Here is a 16260-nt window from a genome sequence, read left to right on the forward strand (position 1 = left end):
ATATTATTAGTTAATATATTGAGATATTGAGCTTAGTTTGGAGAAATGTGTGAAATCTGTCCAGAGAACTGTAATATTCATTTATCTCAGGGGTGTCCAATCCTGTTCCTAGCTGGAGGGCCACTGTCCTGCAGAGTTTAGCTCCAACCCCAATTAAATACACCTGAACCAGCTGGTCTGGACACCCCTGCTTTATCTGCTATTAATTCATCTTCACATGTCAGTTCCATCCTGGACTGATTGGGGCAGCGTTGAGCTCTGTGTGTATTTTTAACTGTGCTACGCTGCTTTAACTTTGACATGCTGTTCCTTTCCTCCCGCTTTCGCCAGCCAGAGCACCATTTAGCTCCGAGAGGGGGCCATAAAACGAGGCACTGAAGCAGCATATAGCGCAAACAGACTGTTGAGATTTCCACACGATTAAAGGCATCAAGACTAATCAGGCTAATTACCCATTACACTCCAAAACCTAATGGACTGTATACCAGACGACAGAGAACGCATAATATAGTTTGTACAAAGGTCTGCTGTTATGACCGTGGTTTCTGTTAGAACACATTTTATAAATGTAACGATGGTATGTACTGCAGTCCAATAATAAAATCTTGATCAATTAATTGCTTTGCTTTTATTCACTGAGATATAAGCAAGTCACACCATGTGCTTTTTGATGGCTTACGATTCCACTATGGGGATGCTAGACACCTTAAGTGAATGTGCAGGGGTTAAACCCTCTTGACAGTATCCATAGCAAGCAGATTACCAGAAAATAATGACTTGTCCTTATAAAAACAATATAAAAATGTAAACTGTTGTTAACAATTACTTTTGTAATGCATAACCAGAAGGCTAAAGGAATGCTTTAGACAACTTTACAACTCAAATAACACACATTTCTGTTATTTACCAAAAGATCTCATGAGAACTATTTTACAAGGTGGCGATTACGCATGATTTTTTGAGAAGAATTAAGCATGAGGGTCCACCCCTAAACCTAACCGTCAGTTGGGTGCAAGCAGATTGTGCAAATGAGATAATACATATTTATACGAATTAGTCACCAATCTGCCAAAACTTAAAATATTATGAATTGCCATGAGAGTGTGTTGGTTATTTAACAAAAAAAGTGTTTTAATAAAAATACAAGCTGCATATTTCTGTCCAGAATGTTTTCCTCACATTTCCACTGTAAGAAGAACACTAATGTAACCACAATTTTTGTTTTTAGAAACTAAAGATCATTTTCTGTGGTAATCAACAGCATGACAAAGATGCAGTCAATAGACCCTGAATAAAAAGTATAAAGAAACGTTAAATCTAAAAGATTCAGCATAATATAAAATTTCATGAAATATTGATTGAAAGTTCCCACAACTACAAAGTTCAAAATAAAGCATTTTATGCAATTGTTAAAGGGATAGTTCAGTCAAAAAATAAAATTCTGTCATCTCATTCCAAACATATGTGACTTTCTTATGTGGAATAAAAAAATTAAAAAAACTGAATAACGTTGGCACGCGGTAACCAAACAGTTTTGGTGATCATTGACTTCCATTGTATGAACAATTAAAAAAAAAGAGAGAAAAAAAAAGTTGTAGTTTGTTATTGCTAATTCGTTTTAGTCTAATTTTGCACTTATATATACACACACACACACATATATATATATATATATATATATATATATATATATATATATATATATATATATGTGTGATTGTTGGATGTAAACAGATTAATGTAACTGGAGCTATATGAGTGAACTGCTTGGAAAAAGTTGAGATGGAGTGAAAGTCCATGTAAAATGAGTCCTATATAATTAGATCCTGCTGACTTCAGCTGCCTTTTGCTTATGGGTTCACTATGTGCCCAAAGGCAGTATGTGTGGTTAAAGGCTCTAAAAGAGAGGACATATAAATAGAGGTGAAAATTTACAGCATCTCCTTAAGCCTGATGTTTAATCTGGAACCCATTGGGTGTTGATTTGTAACCTTTCATTTATGCTGCAGTAATGGTGGTCACAGAAAAAACATATGCATTAACTGTCTTATCAGTTGCTTTGGTAAGAGAATCTGACCTGAAAATAAACATCAATTGCAATAAAAACAGTATTAAGAAGAGGCCTGATGAAAGTAAGGGAGGGAAAAAAAGACAAGCGTTTACTGAGCCTTAAAATAAAGTCTTTATTATACATTTTGTACAATTATATTAAAACAAAATACAATAGATTTATAGAGAATATTTATAGTGAAAAAAAATCAACAAAGGTGAGGTTAAGAAACAGTCTTGTGAAAATATACATATCTGAGAGCAGCTGTAATCCCACGCTCCTTTGCTGACCCCTAAAGGCCAGTGGCGGCTTCAATCTGCGCTCAGTCTGTGATGAGTCCATTCATGTTGTGCATGTGTCATTTAAAAACGTACAAAACACCACTTTGTAAAACCTTTCACAGCTCGTGAACGCACAAACATTTGACATCCAGCATCATGATATTGTGTAAGATAAGTCACTTTTGTAAGATGTTGTCAGTGTACTGTATTAAGTTTATGATTGCTTAAATAAAGAAATTAAAAAACTTTGACACAACACTAAGTAAATACAGTAACACATGTACCAAGAAGAACAAAAAGGAGACCCACAAAAAATTCTACCCAATATGTTCCCACGAAAATACATTGTGTTTTAGAATGGTCTGTAATAGAGGCTCTTGTAGTGCATCTTCAAAAATGTATTAACAGATGTATATTTCATCTGAAGTGTTTCTATCAGCAGGCTCTAAGCAGACCATCTTAATAGTATTACACTAGTATTGCACTCCTCTCTGGTAGACAGCACAGGAACTAACTATAACTGCGTAATGCACCCTATAATCTTTTTCTTGAACAAAATGAAACACTTTGACAGGCGTATTGTGCAGCATTACCATTATACAAGGCAGATTTGCAGTGAAATTATTAGTGCAAAACTTTAAAAAGTTTACTTGTTTAATCTGAAAAAACTCTTTGAGGTGGTTTCAATAGTACAAATATTTATATGCATTTAAATGCAAGTATTTGTAGTAATGTCTGTGCTCTGCTGTTCAGAATTCAAGCATAAATTATACATGGAACCATGCTGGTTGAAAAGTTTCTGTCAAAATAGTGTTTGAAACTCTCTTGACATTTGTTTCTTTGGCACAACTGGTCAGTAAGACAATGATTTTACCTTAAAATCAGCCTAAGATTTAACAAGTTAACGCTACAGGGTTAATAAATTCAGTACCGAGTGTGAACAGACATTTCAAAACATTTCAACAATAATAAAACCGACTGCTAGAACACAGAATCTGGATATGGTTCCTTCATACTACAAAAACCCTGTTATGTTAAATAAATATTCAAACTCTTAAACAAGTTTTCTTAAGCAAAAGTGTCTGCGGACAAAAGTATAGTAAAAGGACAGCATATTTTTGAAGGCACAGCGATTTAGATGTGTTACGATAGTGATCATTTCAACAGCTAACAGCTGCTTGGTTTAGGAGCCAACATAAACCAATCTGCTCAAATGAGAAAGACAGCAAATCATAAATCCCCTGTTGTCACAAAAATCTGCTATTTTTAAGTAGGTTTAAATTGTTTTTAGTCCTTTCATTTGGTACTGACAGCATTTTTGATGTGTTCAGCGCTGTGACTCCACAGGCCGCCTACTAGTAAAGCATCAGCCCAATGGACGAAAACAGTTTATCACCCCTTAGTCATTTCTCAATCTTCAAGGTTTGGTTTTTAAGTACTGTTGCCCTGTTCCTGTTCAAACATCAGCATGGCGAGCTGAGAGCGTGATCCGAGGCTGTCGAGGGTGCTCTGCACACACCTCTGGTAGACATCTTCACTAAGACGAGGATTACATGGCTGGTAGCTGTATTTCTGATGCAGGGCCGGCTCCACTGCTCGAAAAACATGAAGGCCAGAGTATTTGACGAACATGTCATATATATCCAGGTTCTCCAGTATCTCCTCGTTCTCCTGGACATCCGAAGACATGCGCGTTCGGGTAGCCATGTAGTCCGAGTTGTAGAAACACGCTTCGGTGAAGGAACTGCGATCGAAGTGGCCAGCCTCTTTGACCAAATCCAGTGTATTGGGAAGAGGCTGGTTATGATAAGCAATGTCAGGATTGTAGTATTGGAAATGGATGGGAAAGAACACCTGCCAGTTGTTGATGGAGTTCATCCGACATCGATTGAGGAACTCCGAGTTGATGCTGGTTTTCACGGTGGCGATGAAGAACAACGTGTCAACCGGGTGCTTCTTGGAGATGATGTCCATAAATTTGATTTGCGAGGGACTTTCGCTTTTAACGCTGATCCAGGGGATTTTGACCATAGGATAGCGGTGCTCATAAGCATTGATTTGCGATTTGACACTGGCGAAGATGTCATTCTGGCTGACTTGTTGTGCTTCAATTGGATCGTAGATAAAGAGAAACGTCAAGATGGCATTCTCGCTGGTTTCGAACGCGTTTGTGGCGTATACTTCCAAAAACTGTTGAACATGTTCTCGGTCTTGAAGAGTGACGGGTAAGATGATGTGGACTCTAGTTGCTTCTGTAACATAAGGCATGGGGATGATCTCAATACGACTTAGAGGTCTCACCAGGTGGACCCTCTTGGTGATGGAGCGACTGTGTCCTTTCTGGTTAACCACCTCCAACTGCAGATCCAGGGTGTACTCCATCCCTCTAGTGGGGTCAAAGCGCCTGTATCCGTTAATAAGCTGCTGCTTCTTCAGGTGCAGAATCGGCTTGTACTTCTTGTTCAGCTCACCCATAGCCGTCTCAATGACGTCGGCTACGTCCAGCTTATCGATTCCACGGAGCTCGCACTTTGGAGAGCCATCGATGCAAGAGTATACCTGATCTTCAGTGAAGTAATCCCACCGCAGGACCTCGAAACGTGTTTTGGGCTCAAAGGGTGGATTGATTCCTAATGGCCACAAGGCACTACGGTTGCCCTCAAAAGCCACCACGCTCACATTTTTTATTTCCGCCTGTTAAAAAAGTAGAGAAGAAGGTGTGGGATATACCATTAAGCTTTTTAAGATATGTGATGAGCAGGTTATTACCTCCATTTGGAAATTCGTAATGCTGCACTTTACCAGAGCACTTTGAAAATGAAGAAAGGAAAGTGCTAGCAATTTTACACACCCATACAAAAAGCACATAATGAATCATAGTGCTCAAAAGGTCAAGAGAAAACACCATTTCTTCTCAGTTTGGCATCGGTACTAGTCAGCACAGGTTTAGCAAAAGGGTACCTGCAGTTTTTCGATCTCCTCGTATGTCTTCTGCAGCTCGATCTCAGTGAAGTGTTTGTGAAGTCTGTACATCTGCTCAGGATCAGACACTGGATGGACAGTCAGTGCATTATTAAACTGCACATTATCTTCCTTACTAGGGTCAGAATTTTTTCCCATTTCATAATAATAATAATTCTGCCCCTGAAAAAAAACACACACACAAAAAAAAGTATTGTTAGTGAGAGGTTTTTATTTCAAACGTCAATTAGTGTGCATTAGTGTGTTATATTTCATTGTGCATGCTCATTGCTACTATTTTTACATTTAGATTACCTTTGCCGTAATCTAACCCATCTAATGCTTATCGGTATCAGCCAGAATTTAAATATTGATGTGTTCCTTTGGAAATCACTGTTCAGAGGAGGTACTTGATTTCTTCTGAACGCTTGCTCCAGGTCTCAACAAATGATGTTTAAGCAAAGTAAATGCTTCCAATTTTGGCCCTGCAAGAGCTCTGCTATATAAAAGGATGTACGAGGCATTACAATGATGTGCTGAAAGACAGAAGGTGCTTTGATGGTAAAGGCAGATGTGGATTTATAACTGGATGAAATGCCAAAATGGAGACAGTACATCATGTTTAGTGTGTCTGATTCACTGGCTCTTTCTCCCCAGTAGCTTTACACTGACATCCAGACATCTAATGCTCCTCTGATGGATTAATAGAGGTCTCAGTACCTGTTTCAAGAACAGATTAACCGGAAGACCCCAGACCCCTCCAAACAAAAGTGTGACATATGGTTCGGTCTCTAAAGGTGAAATTCAATTTTGAGCTGCGATTCTGTCTGGGCCAAAGGTGCCAAAGCACAATGGTAAAAAAGCAGACAAACCTGAAAGTTTTTTTATATATATATATATATATATATATATATATATATATATATATATATATATATATATATATATATATATATATATATATATATATATATATATATATATAGCTTAAATTCTTATGCTTATTTGTTATTAATTAACAAAAACAACAACAACAACAAAAAGTTGCCAGTATTGATAGTGTTGGACGAAATGTGTATTTTAGAAGAAAATGAGTTTTCTTCTAAACTTTCTAGTTTCGGGTCCAATACAAATTTTAGCAGGTGTTTATACAAGCTAAATGAAAGACCAGAGAAAGACCACTGTAGCATGAAAGAGGAGGCAAAATAAGAGGCTTTCAGAATAACTTGAACCAAAAAGAGAGAAAGTGTAAGGTCTATGCAAGGCCTGCATTAAAGACATTTAGTCCTTTTCTAGGCAGCTGACAAACTGTTTTACATATGGCTCTAGAATGTATAAAGATCACACAGACAGGGAATTAAATACACCAGACAATTTCCTGTACAAAATGTCATTTTGATATTTTTGTGGGGAACTTGAGTAAAAAAAATGAGAGATTTCAATAAAGAAATGTTATTAAAAGGCTGAAATTACACACACACACACACACACACACACACACACACACACACTGCCTGTGTTTTTTATTATTGAGAAGTGGTTAAGTGGTGGGATTTGGTATCTTTTGCACAGAATATCTTGCATAGAATATATGATTTAAGGTATTTGTAGTAAAAATCGGTAGGGAAACCATATTAACCACCCACAACGGATAGTTGAATAGTTCTTTCTGTATAGAAAATATATATAGGTATCATAAATATTGCCAGAGATATAATAAAAATGTATTAAAAATACTGTTGTAGTAGGTTATTCCCACAAAGCACATGCATATATTCTTTATCATGCTTCACATTTCCTGTAGTCCTTTATAACTTAAGTAAAAGAAAAAAAACAAAGTGTAAGGCAATGCTAAACAATGTCTAGGTGTACACTGGCCTGTGGGGTGCAGACACTAAGAACCTGAGCCGATTAGACCGCTTAAAGAGAAAAGTGAATCTAATCTGATCAAGCTATTAAAAGAACATGAGAAAACACTAAGCCACAATTTGCAGCATTCTAAATGAAATCACAGCCACATAAACAACCTAAACCTAAAAACAAGTAAAATGTATAAATATGTAGTGAATGTCTGCATTTATAAGACAAGACAGGCATTAAGGATCAATAATACTTGTATTGCATTTAATAATTATTTAGAACGTCTGGATAAGTGGAAAGAACAAAGCTAAATAGAGTGTTTAGTTAAGGATAGAAAGTTGATAGATATTTTAAAGGGATAGTTCACCCAAAAATGAAAAGTTGTTCGGGAGGGTTTCAAGAAAAATCCTCTGCTCTCATCCAGAAACAATCTCCAGCATATTCAGTTGTCAGATATGACTGGAACATCATACAGGACTGGCTTCTATGGTCAGATGAAACTAAAAAAAAGAGCTTTTTGGCAGCAAACCCACCAGATGGGTTTGGTGCACACATGGATAAAAAGTACCCCATGCCCACTGTTAAATATAACACTGGATCTTTAATGTTGTGGACCTATTTTTCTGCTGGAGGTCCTGGACATCTTGTTCAGATATATGCTATCATGGATTCTATCAAATACCAACAGATAAAAAAATCAAAACCTGATCGCTTCTGCTAGAAATCCAATAATGGGCTGTGGTTGGATCTTCCATCAGGACAATGATCCAAAACAAACATCAAAACCAACACAAAATTGTGTCTCTGAGAACAAAATGAAGCTTCTGCCATGGTCTTCCCAGTCCCCTGACCTGAAGCCTAAAGAAAATGAGTGGAGTGAACTGAAGAGAAGAAGCACCAACATGGAGCTGGGAATCTGAAGAATCTGTAGAGATTCTGCATGAAGGAATTGTCTCTGATCTCTAGTCAGATGTTCTCCAAACTCAACAGGCATTATAGAAGAAGACTCAGAGCTGTTATCTTGGCAAAAGGAGGTTGCAAATAGTATTGAATATAAAGGCTCCAATAATTTGGCCACAATTATTTTTACAAAAAACTTTTATCTTTTCCCCCCACTTTCAATTCTTTTCCTTCAATGAAAGGTTCGATTTTTGCTAATTTTATGAATTAAAGATCAAAAAGATAAACAATGAAGATTTATTTTTACAGTCATCTTTGATCATTTTTACCAAGGGTGCCAATAATTCTGACCACAACTGTATATACACACACTGTCTATTAGACTCTTTCTTGCACTCTTTTTGTGAGCATCGCTGAATTCCCAGACAGGCTCTGGGCAAACAGGGATCTGTAGATGCAGTAACAGTCACTGACTTACATCACTCTAACCCAGAGAAAAAGACAGGAAAAGTGAAAGTGGTGCATTGAGACCCAACCTCTGTCTACGGGAGTCAGAAGAGACAGACTGCAAAATCTAAAAGGTATTTCAGGTGAGAAAAGTCATGATGCCACATTACAATTGCAAAAAAATCATTCCAAAAGAGTACTGTTTTGTACTGTTTCTATACTTGAAGATGTGGGAAGAGCAACTAGAACGTGTCTTGAATTTAATTCCAGCAGTTATTGGCAGTGAGTGTAAAGACCTGAATGGGGTGAAACTTCAGATGTTGCGCTGACTGACAGACTAAAGCAGTAGACTGGAGACCTTCCCTTTAATTGCTGAGAACAGCAGCCTATTTCAAAGGAGACATCTGAATCTTGTCTTTGGTTGTTGCATACGTATGCTGGTGAGTTGAAAGGCAGTGAGATTTAGTTTCATCAAGAATAAGGCTCCGTTGGGTCCCTCACAGTAAGACTGAGACACACTGCTAGTATAAAGCTGTCTGTCATCAAACACCGCAGGTTTACCATAGGGAGTCTGACTCTCTTCAATCAAGGCCACAGAGATGGAAATTACAGACACTGAAAGCTCATTCAAATAATGTGGAGTTGAAAATATGTCAAGAATTTATTTTTTTACACAAAAGCATTTCCAATAACACCAAGGTCTAATATCTCCATTCTCCACAGACATTTATCTAACAAAAATAATTAAATTTATGTGTGGAACTAAAACAATGATAACACTCATTATAGAACTGGATTCCTCTGTGGTTTCTTAACTTGTAAAATTCCCTAGACACCACCATTATACTTAATTTTATGATTAGCCTATGGTGCTCAAAGAAATATGTCATTAAGTGTGTTTAAATACACTTAAACGGTTTGATTTAAGCTACACTAAAATAACTGTCTTTTTAAAATGTCACGTAAATGCTTTAGTCTGAGTGAAATTGTATCAGACAGCTTTTTGTGAAGTCTGACTAATAGAGCTGGATAATGCGATTGTAGCTCAGCCTCATCCAGCATGTAAACACGTTAATCAGACTACATTTGGCCTCAGGGTTGTGCGCTTGCTCTGAAAAATAGAGGTGACGTGCAGGTGTATTTAATCCTTTAAATATATTTGATTACGCATTATGTCGTATTTTTGGACAGAAAGAGGAAGACTGAAGCTTGACTGCTATTGATTGGAAAGTTGAGACAAGAGAAAATAATGGAAAGAATGGGTGCAATGATGCACTTGAACTTGCATTGCCCACATGAACTAAACATGTTGCCGCTTGTTAACCGTCAGTTGACGACTCTTAAAGGGATAGTTCACCCAAAAATGTAAATTCTGTCATCGTTTACTCACCCTCAAGTTGTTCCAAACCTGTATGAATTTCTTTCTTCTGCTGAACACAAAAGAAGATATTTTGAAGAATGTCGGTAACCAAACAGTTGATGGGCTCCATTGACTTCCATAGTATTTTTTTACATACTATGGAAGTCAATGGAAGTCAACTATCCCTTTAACACAGCCATGTGTGTCGTTTTACATGTCATTTACACAGTGTCATGGTTAAGTCACAGGTCTGAAACTACTCCACCGTTCAAAAGTTTGAGGTTAGTAAGATTGAAATAAGCATATTAGAATTATTTCTGAAGGATTATGTGAGACTGAAGATGAGTAATGATGCTGAAAATTCAGCTTTGACATCACAGGAATAAAATTACATTTTAAAGTATATTAAAACAGTAAAATCTTACTGACCCCAAACTTTTGAATGGTAGCACAGATCATAATACAATATTTTTGTACAGATACAGACTTTATTGAATATAAAGGCATATTTTCCCAAGACATAGTAGAGATGCACGATTCTGGATAAACTGAGAATCACAATGTATTGTTTAAAATAGATATCACGATTCTCCCACAATTCTGAAAAGACAATTACACAAAATAACATGTAGGCCCTAATTTACTAGAGGTTCTGATAAAATGTTAATTGCTGCTGTCAATTTAAAAATATTTATATTTAGTTAATTTTAATGAATTACTTTGAAAAAATCAGTTTGAATGAATGATTCAATGACTCACCCAAAAAGATTTGTTTAATTACTGGATGAATCAGCGTTTTTTAACAAAACTCTTAAAGTCCCCCCGTAGTCAATAATTTTATGCCTTAAAACTCATCTTTGATCACCAAAATGACATAATTAAATGGGTTTTTTTCCTGTGAAAAAAAAAAATTCTATGAATATGATAATTAGCCCTGCCTCCACTCACTCGCACAAGCTCAGAGATCCACTCTGTCAACTTACTCAGGTAAACGCTGCACAATGGTATCGCTTTTTACAACTTTGGTCACATAACTGTAATTAATATGATTAGCCTTTTGCTTGAGTACGTTATCAAACAGCTCATAATGTTACACAAACCATATTCCCATTTTTTCTCGGAGACAGACAGCTGCCTTCTAAAAATCAATATCCTTAATAACATTTTGAACAACTTTACGTCAGTGGAGAAAGACATAGTTCATCATAGCATTGTAAGACACCCTCTATATTGCTAAATTTATCATATTTTTCATATAAACAGCAAAATAAACCGGGATAACCTGGCTTCTTTTGAGACTCCCGGGCAGTTAAATGAATGCTAAAGCCCGCCAGCACGTTGACATGATTGGTTACAAGGTAGATTGTGACGTCACAAACACCAGCGATTTCAAACCGCGTTTTTGAAACAGTCTTTAGATCACTGCAGTTTTAAAGAGAAAATACTCTGGTGTAACAATGTAATTGATACAATCTTTATTTGAAGCGCCAAGTTACTTTCAAAAGGTGATTTACTCCATTTTGATTGCTACCGTAGACATCAGTGTTTATATCCAAACTGTAAACTTTTATCCCAGTACTTCTGTGACAATTTGAATGATTGTTACAAAGCAGTAATGATAATGTGTGGTTGGCAAGACGTTGTGTTTGTGAAGCTGTTTAATACTTACACATGACAACTGCTCTCTCTGGGTCAGCACCAATGCAAATTTGAATGTCTGCTGTGATTGTACTTGTCAAAGGTTTAATACACAAAGGTTTAATAGCCGAATCGTTGTCATATAGGAATAAGATCGCGTTGGTGTTTAAATGAAGATCATGATCTCTTAATGATTAATCGTGCAGCTCTAAGACAGTAATAGTGAATTAGTTTCTAAGGCAGCAATAGTGAAACTATTTACATATCTGTAAACTTCCACTGAAAGCAGGACATAACTCACCTCAAATTCTTCCACGCAGTTCGTATCAGCGTAGTCAATGATGCATCGCCCAAGCCACTCGTCATGTCTGGCGCTGAGAATGTCATTCCTGCAGTTTTCCAGGAAGGGCTGGAGTCTTAACAGAAGACTGCGAGACAGCAGGTATCCGAACCCCCCGTAGCAATACCGCCCCTGCATCTCACCTCCAATGAATTCTTCTGGGCTGCCCATGTACAGCACCCGGTTCATACTCAAGTGCTCCACCAGAGCCTTGATACGATCCGCCTGCGTGTACGTGTCGTCCTGGGCAAGGTAGAACCAGTCGTACTCTGTGATGTAATGTTCTAGGATGTACTTAATGGTCTGGAACATGTTCCAGATGAGGCGTTCATCACCGTGGGTGACCACCATCATCCCGTGGGGTATCTTGTGGCTTCGTGTACCAGTGAAAAACACAACATTGTCCAGATGATGGCTGATGGTGCGGTTGACGGCCACACCCAGAGTGTTGATGGTGTTTTTGGAGGTGAGTATTCCCACGAAAAGACGCTCTCGAATTCCCAGCTCTGTGCTGATGTATTTCGCCCTGTGGAAACAGACAGATCATTACAATTTATAACTCACCTTTGTTCGACTCAGGACTAACTTTGTCATGGCAATGATTAACCTCGCCAACCATGGAAGCCTGTTTCCACATTAGAGTAAAAAAAAACAAAAAAACTAGTAATTTCAGAGATAAGGTTTAAAATAGGAAATCTGGCCACAATGTAAGATTTAAACTTTCAGTTGCATGTTATAAAGATACGAGATATTTAATCAAACCAACATTTATTCAGACACCTGAAACATTTAATTCATTATTACAGTTTATTCACTATAGTTTAAAAAAATGGTAATAAAATATGACAAGATCTTAGAGTTAAACTGTGTCAGAAAAAATTATCTTAATTATGTCAGAAAACACTTAAGCGAAATATGGTCAGGTCAAAGTGTCTGAATATTTTTTAGTTCCAAATTTTTATAGATTTTACTGGTAGTCCACTGTATGAACAATTTTTGGGTATAATATGTCACAGTTTACTTTATTTTGCTATCCTCACTTACATAAATGAACTATAGTGTCCTGCACCCGCTAGTAAAAATATAACAAAAATATAAAAAATGTCTGAATAATTTTTGGTTTGACTGTATACATAATCACAATTATAAAAGTCGCATTGAAAACATTTTTGCTATTGTTAATTAAAATTAAAGTTGAAAGTAAAACAATTAAAAATATATACACTTTAGGTAAATTAAATAAGGCAGAAATTTAATCAAACATAAATAACATTAAAAACTTAAATAAAAATTAGAAATGTTGTGTTTGCAACTAACGAAAAAAGTTTAAGTACTAAAATTGAGCACTAAAGTTAAACGTGATATATAAAAGCATTTGTGAGATACAGTATGCATTTGCAATTATAAAAAAAATATGTCGCAACAAAGAGAAAGAACAACTATTATAATATTATAATATAAGTAATGTAAGTAAAATATAAATTTGATTCAGGGTGGTTTGGCAGAGTTGAAACACAAGTTGACAGAATTTTCATTTTTGGGTGAACTAACCCTTTAACAGTAGTGTCTGTAACCTTCCTAATTTACCTCTGTGTATTGTAAGCAATGACTGAAATTGAAAAATGAGCACCATGGGAGCCACCCTTAAGGATTACAGAGTTCCCAATGGGACGTATCAAAAGTAGGAGAGTGGTACAGTTACAGTACAAGCCTGCCACAGCCCCATTTAATCTCATTCCCATGAAAAAAAATAAATAAATATTGAAATACCTCTCAGTGTTTGAAATGCCACTGAGTCACTGGCAGTCTTGTTGCAAAATCCTTTAAACAGCAAAAGCAAATATTTGACTTATCTGTAATTGTCAAAGCCTAAACCACCAGCATTGTGTAAAGTTCAAGTCACATTACTAAATGCTGAAACCAAACTCAAAGCTTTCTCAGTTAGTATCTCAGTTTTTAAGAGTTTCTCAGTTATTAAGAGTAGTATTTTGTGTTTTGTCTTCATTATGAGATGAAAATAAACTAAGGTTTATGTTTGCACTGGCTAAAAAAAAAAGCAATTTACTGTCATGTTAGTAGCTACTAACACGAATAATGTAAAGATTTTAGGGCTATGTTGCAAAATGCAATTTTAATCTCAACATTCTTTAATTTTGAGGAAATCAATATCATAAGCACGACTCATTTACAACAAGAATAACACCTTGAACTTCATGAAAAAAAGCCTTCAATTCCAGCACAAGTAAACAACAATGTTTATGTTTTTTGTGTGGTTCTTCTACGGTTTTTAGACAGTCATTAGGGAAATATTCTCTCACAGACAGAGAACACAGAGAAGCTTGTATAACTTCCTATTCACAGCTGCCCTTCATAATAATAATTACTGTACATTTATGTTTGACCTCAACCCCCCCACACCATCCCTTAAGTGGGCTATTTTAGATTTTATTTAAGTTATTCCCAACAGTTTTTGGGAACATTTAGAGAATTTTTGTCTCCACTAGTATACACGTATACATAAAGGTGTTTTAAATTTAAACAAGGCAGGCCTACATCAGGTATGCCCGTTCAAAAATACACACATCGACTGGCCTAGAGATTTATTCCTTATGTTTTAACCTCAAATGTTATTTTTGCCGTGAACCACAACATAAAAGATAGATGAAGCAGGCTGAATGGTTTGTCTACCTGAAAAGTTTTTTGGGCTGAGTCTGTTTCACTGGTTTATATGGGATTATTCTCGGCTGGAAATCCTCCTCCTCCTCCTCCTCACCATCATTCCCAGGGGAAATAGAGTTGGGTCTCCGGGCTCCTTTCAGACTTCCATCCTGGGATAAAATGATTCCTTCATCTCCAACGGCATTAATATCACAGCTCTCCTCGACCCAGCTCACACTCAGCAAACTCAGAGTAAATCCCAGAGAGATACCGATAATAACCGGGCCGATCGGCCTTAACAGACTGATCAACATAGAAAACCTCATTGTACTCCGACTTCTGGTGCGGCGCACACCTCCTTAAAGCGCGACCTTCTGAACAGAGTAGGGCACATTAAGAAAGCGGTTCGAATACTAACGGAAACGCATTGGACGTATTCCTTTCCTGTAACTGTATCATCTTCCTCCAAATTATTGAGACATTCGTACGTGTCAGAGGCTCTGTCGCTCCTCCCTGAGGAAATCGAGCACCCCGCCCACAAGACCAGACGTCATTACAAAGAGCCTGGGCATCTGTGGGGCATCCCCCTTAATGGGCGGGGCTCACACTTCCTGTGGGCGGGGAGTTCCACATTTGAAGCCCAATAACATTTAAAGTCTCTTTGTAATGACGTTTGATTCTGAAGGCTCAGCGGTCCCTTTAAAACGCCAATGAAATTTCAAAATGGTAACCTGAACAGAATTTAGGTCACAATACCACTTTACAAACATCATAACATTATATATTTTCTGTCATGAGCTCGGACTTTGAAGCTTATTAAATAAAAGCCTATATTTTTTTTCACTAGAGGGCGATGTGGGCTCATATTTAATGATGGCTGACTACTACTGTTATCAGTAAAATAAATGTCATGTTTAATAGCATAATAATAATAATAATAAATGCTCCTAATGACTTCTTTTTGCACCGAGGCAGTCATCTAAGTGTCATGATATTTATCTAAGTGCCTGGTGATATTTAAAACAAATTATTAGCCCTTTTTCAAGCAATGACAAATCTAGTTGCAAAGGAACAAGTTATGAAGTTTATAATTTTCATAAATACCTTAACACTTGAGGTTCCTAAAAGAACCATTAATACTTGATTTTTGAAAAAACAGGTTTTCAGGTCGCTCCTTTCATGCAATAATTTCTGAGCTCTGTAACTTTTAATAAATGAACAAATAAATAATAATAATATATATGACAAATATAATGTGGATATGAAAATATACTTCATAACATGAATGACCCTTGCAGTAAGCAGTTCAAGAAAGAGGGAACTTGACTTATGACTAAAACTTTCAGAGTCATGAACCATCAGCCATAGGAAAAATCGTATGGCTTTTGGGTTTATTTATTTATAATAAGATTATATTTTTATTCGTCCATCCTTCCATCTTTATTTATTTATTGCATCTTTGCTTATGCATTTCCAGTTTTTTCTTGTAATAATCATGGTAAAGAACTCACTCTATGTAGACACATTTATATATAGCTGAACTTTTATTTTATTTATTTGCTGTAGTTTTATTAGATTTGTTTGTTTGTTTTTGCAAAGCAACCATTCCAATAAAGAATTCTCTTTTAAATACCCATGATTTGAGGCTTGAACTCTACAGTAACTTGAGTGAAAATGTACAAGACCCACCCAAATCTCTCTGACACATCACACACAAACACACTGAGTGGAAACAATTTCTTTACGGGCCACGAAAACCCCAGAG

At 36.6% G+C, this 16260-nt stretch overlaps 1 protein-coding gene across 1 annotated transcript; it reads right to left on the bottom strand.

The window, feature by feature from the left end:
* Positions 1 to 2158: 2158 nt before the first annotated feature.
* chpfa (chondroitin polymerizing factor a) lies at positions 2159 to 15066 on the bottom strand. The gene is made up of 4 exons (XM_048193241.1): positions 14526 to 15066; positions 11799 to 12363; positions 5293 to 5475; positions 2159 to 5025 (listed from the first exon to the last, which is right to left on the bottom strand). Exons 1-4 carry the CDS (start codon positions 14819 to 14821, stop codon positions 3763 to 3765), a joined length of 2307 nt encoding a protein of 768 aa, XP_048049198.1. The 5' UTR covers positions 14822 to 15066; the 3' UTR covers positions 2159 to 3762.
* Between the last annotated feature and the right edge of the window lie 1194 nt (positions 15067 to 16260).

The sequence above is a fragment of the Megalobrama amblycephala genome, linkage group LG6 (assembly GCF_018812025.1).
Source record: "Megalobrama amblycephala isolate DHTTF-2021 linkage group LG6, ASM1881202v1, whole genome shotgun sequence".
Lineage (NCBI taxonomy): Eukaryota > Metazoa > Chordata > Actinopteri > Cypriniformes > Xenocyprididae > Megalobrama > Megalobrama amblycephala.

Coding starts and splice junctions, on each gene's coding strand:
- chpfa (XM_048193241.1), bottom strand. CDS start 14,821: ATGAGGTTTTCTATGTTGATCAGTCTGTTAAGGCCGATCGGCCCGGTT. Junction 12,364..14,525: donor CAGCCCAAAAAACTTTTCAG/GTAGACAAACCA, acceptor CTGTTTCCACAG/GGCGAAATACATCAGCACAG. Junction 5,476..11,798: donor ACTGCGTGGAAGAATTTGAG/GTGAGTTATGTC, acceptor GTTTTTTTTCAG/GGGCAGAATTATTATTATTA.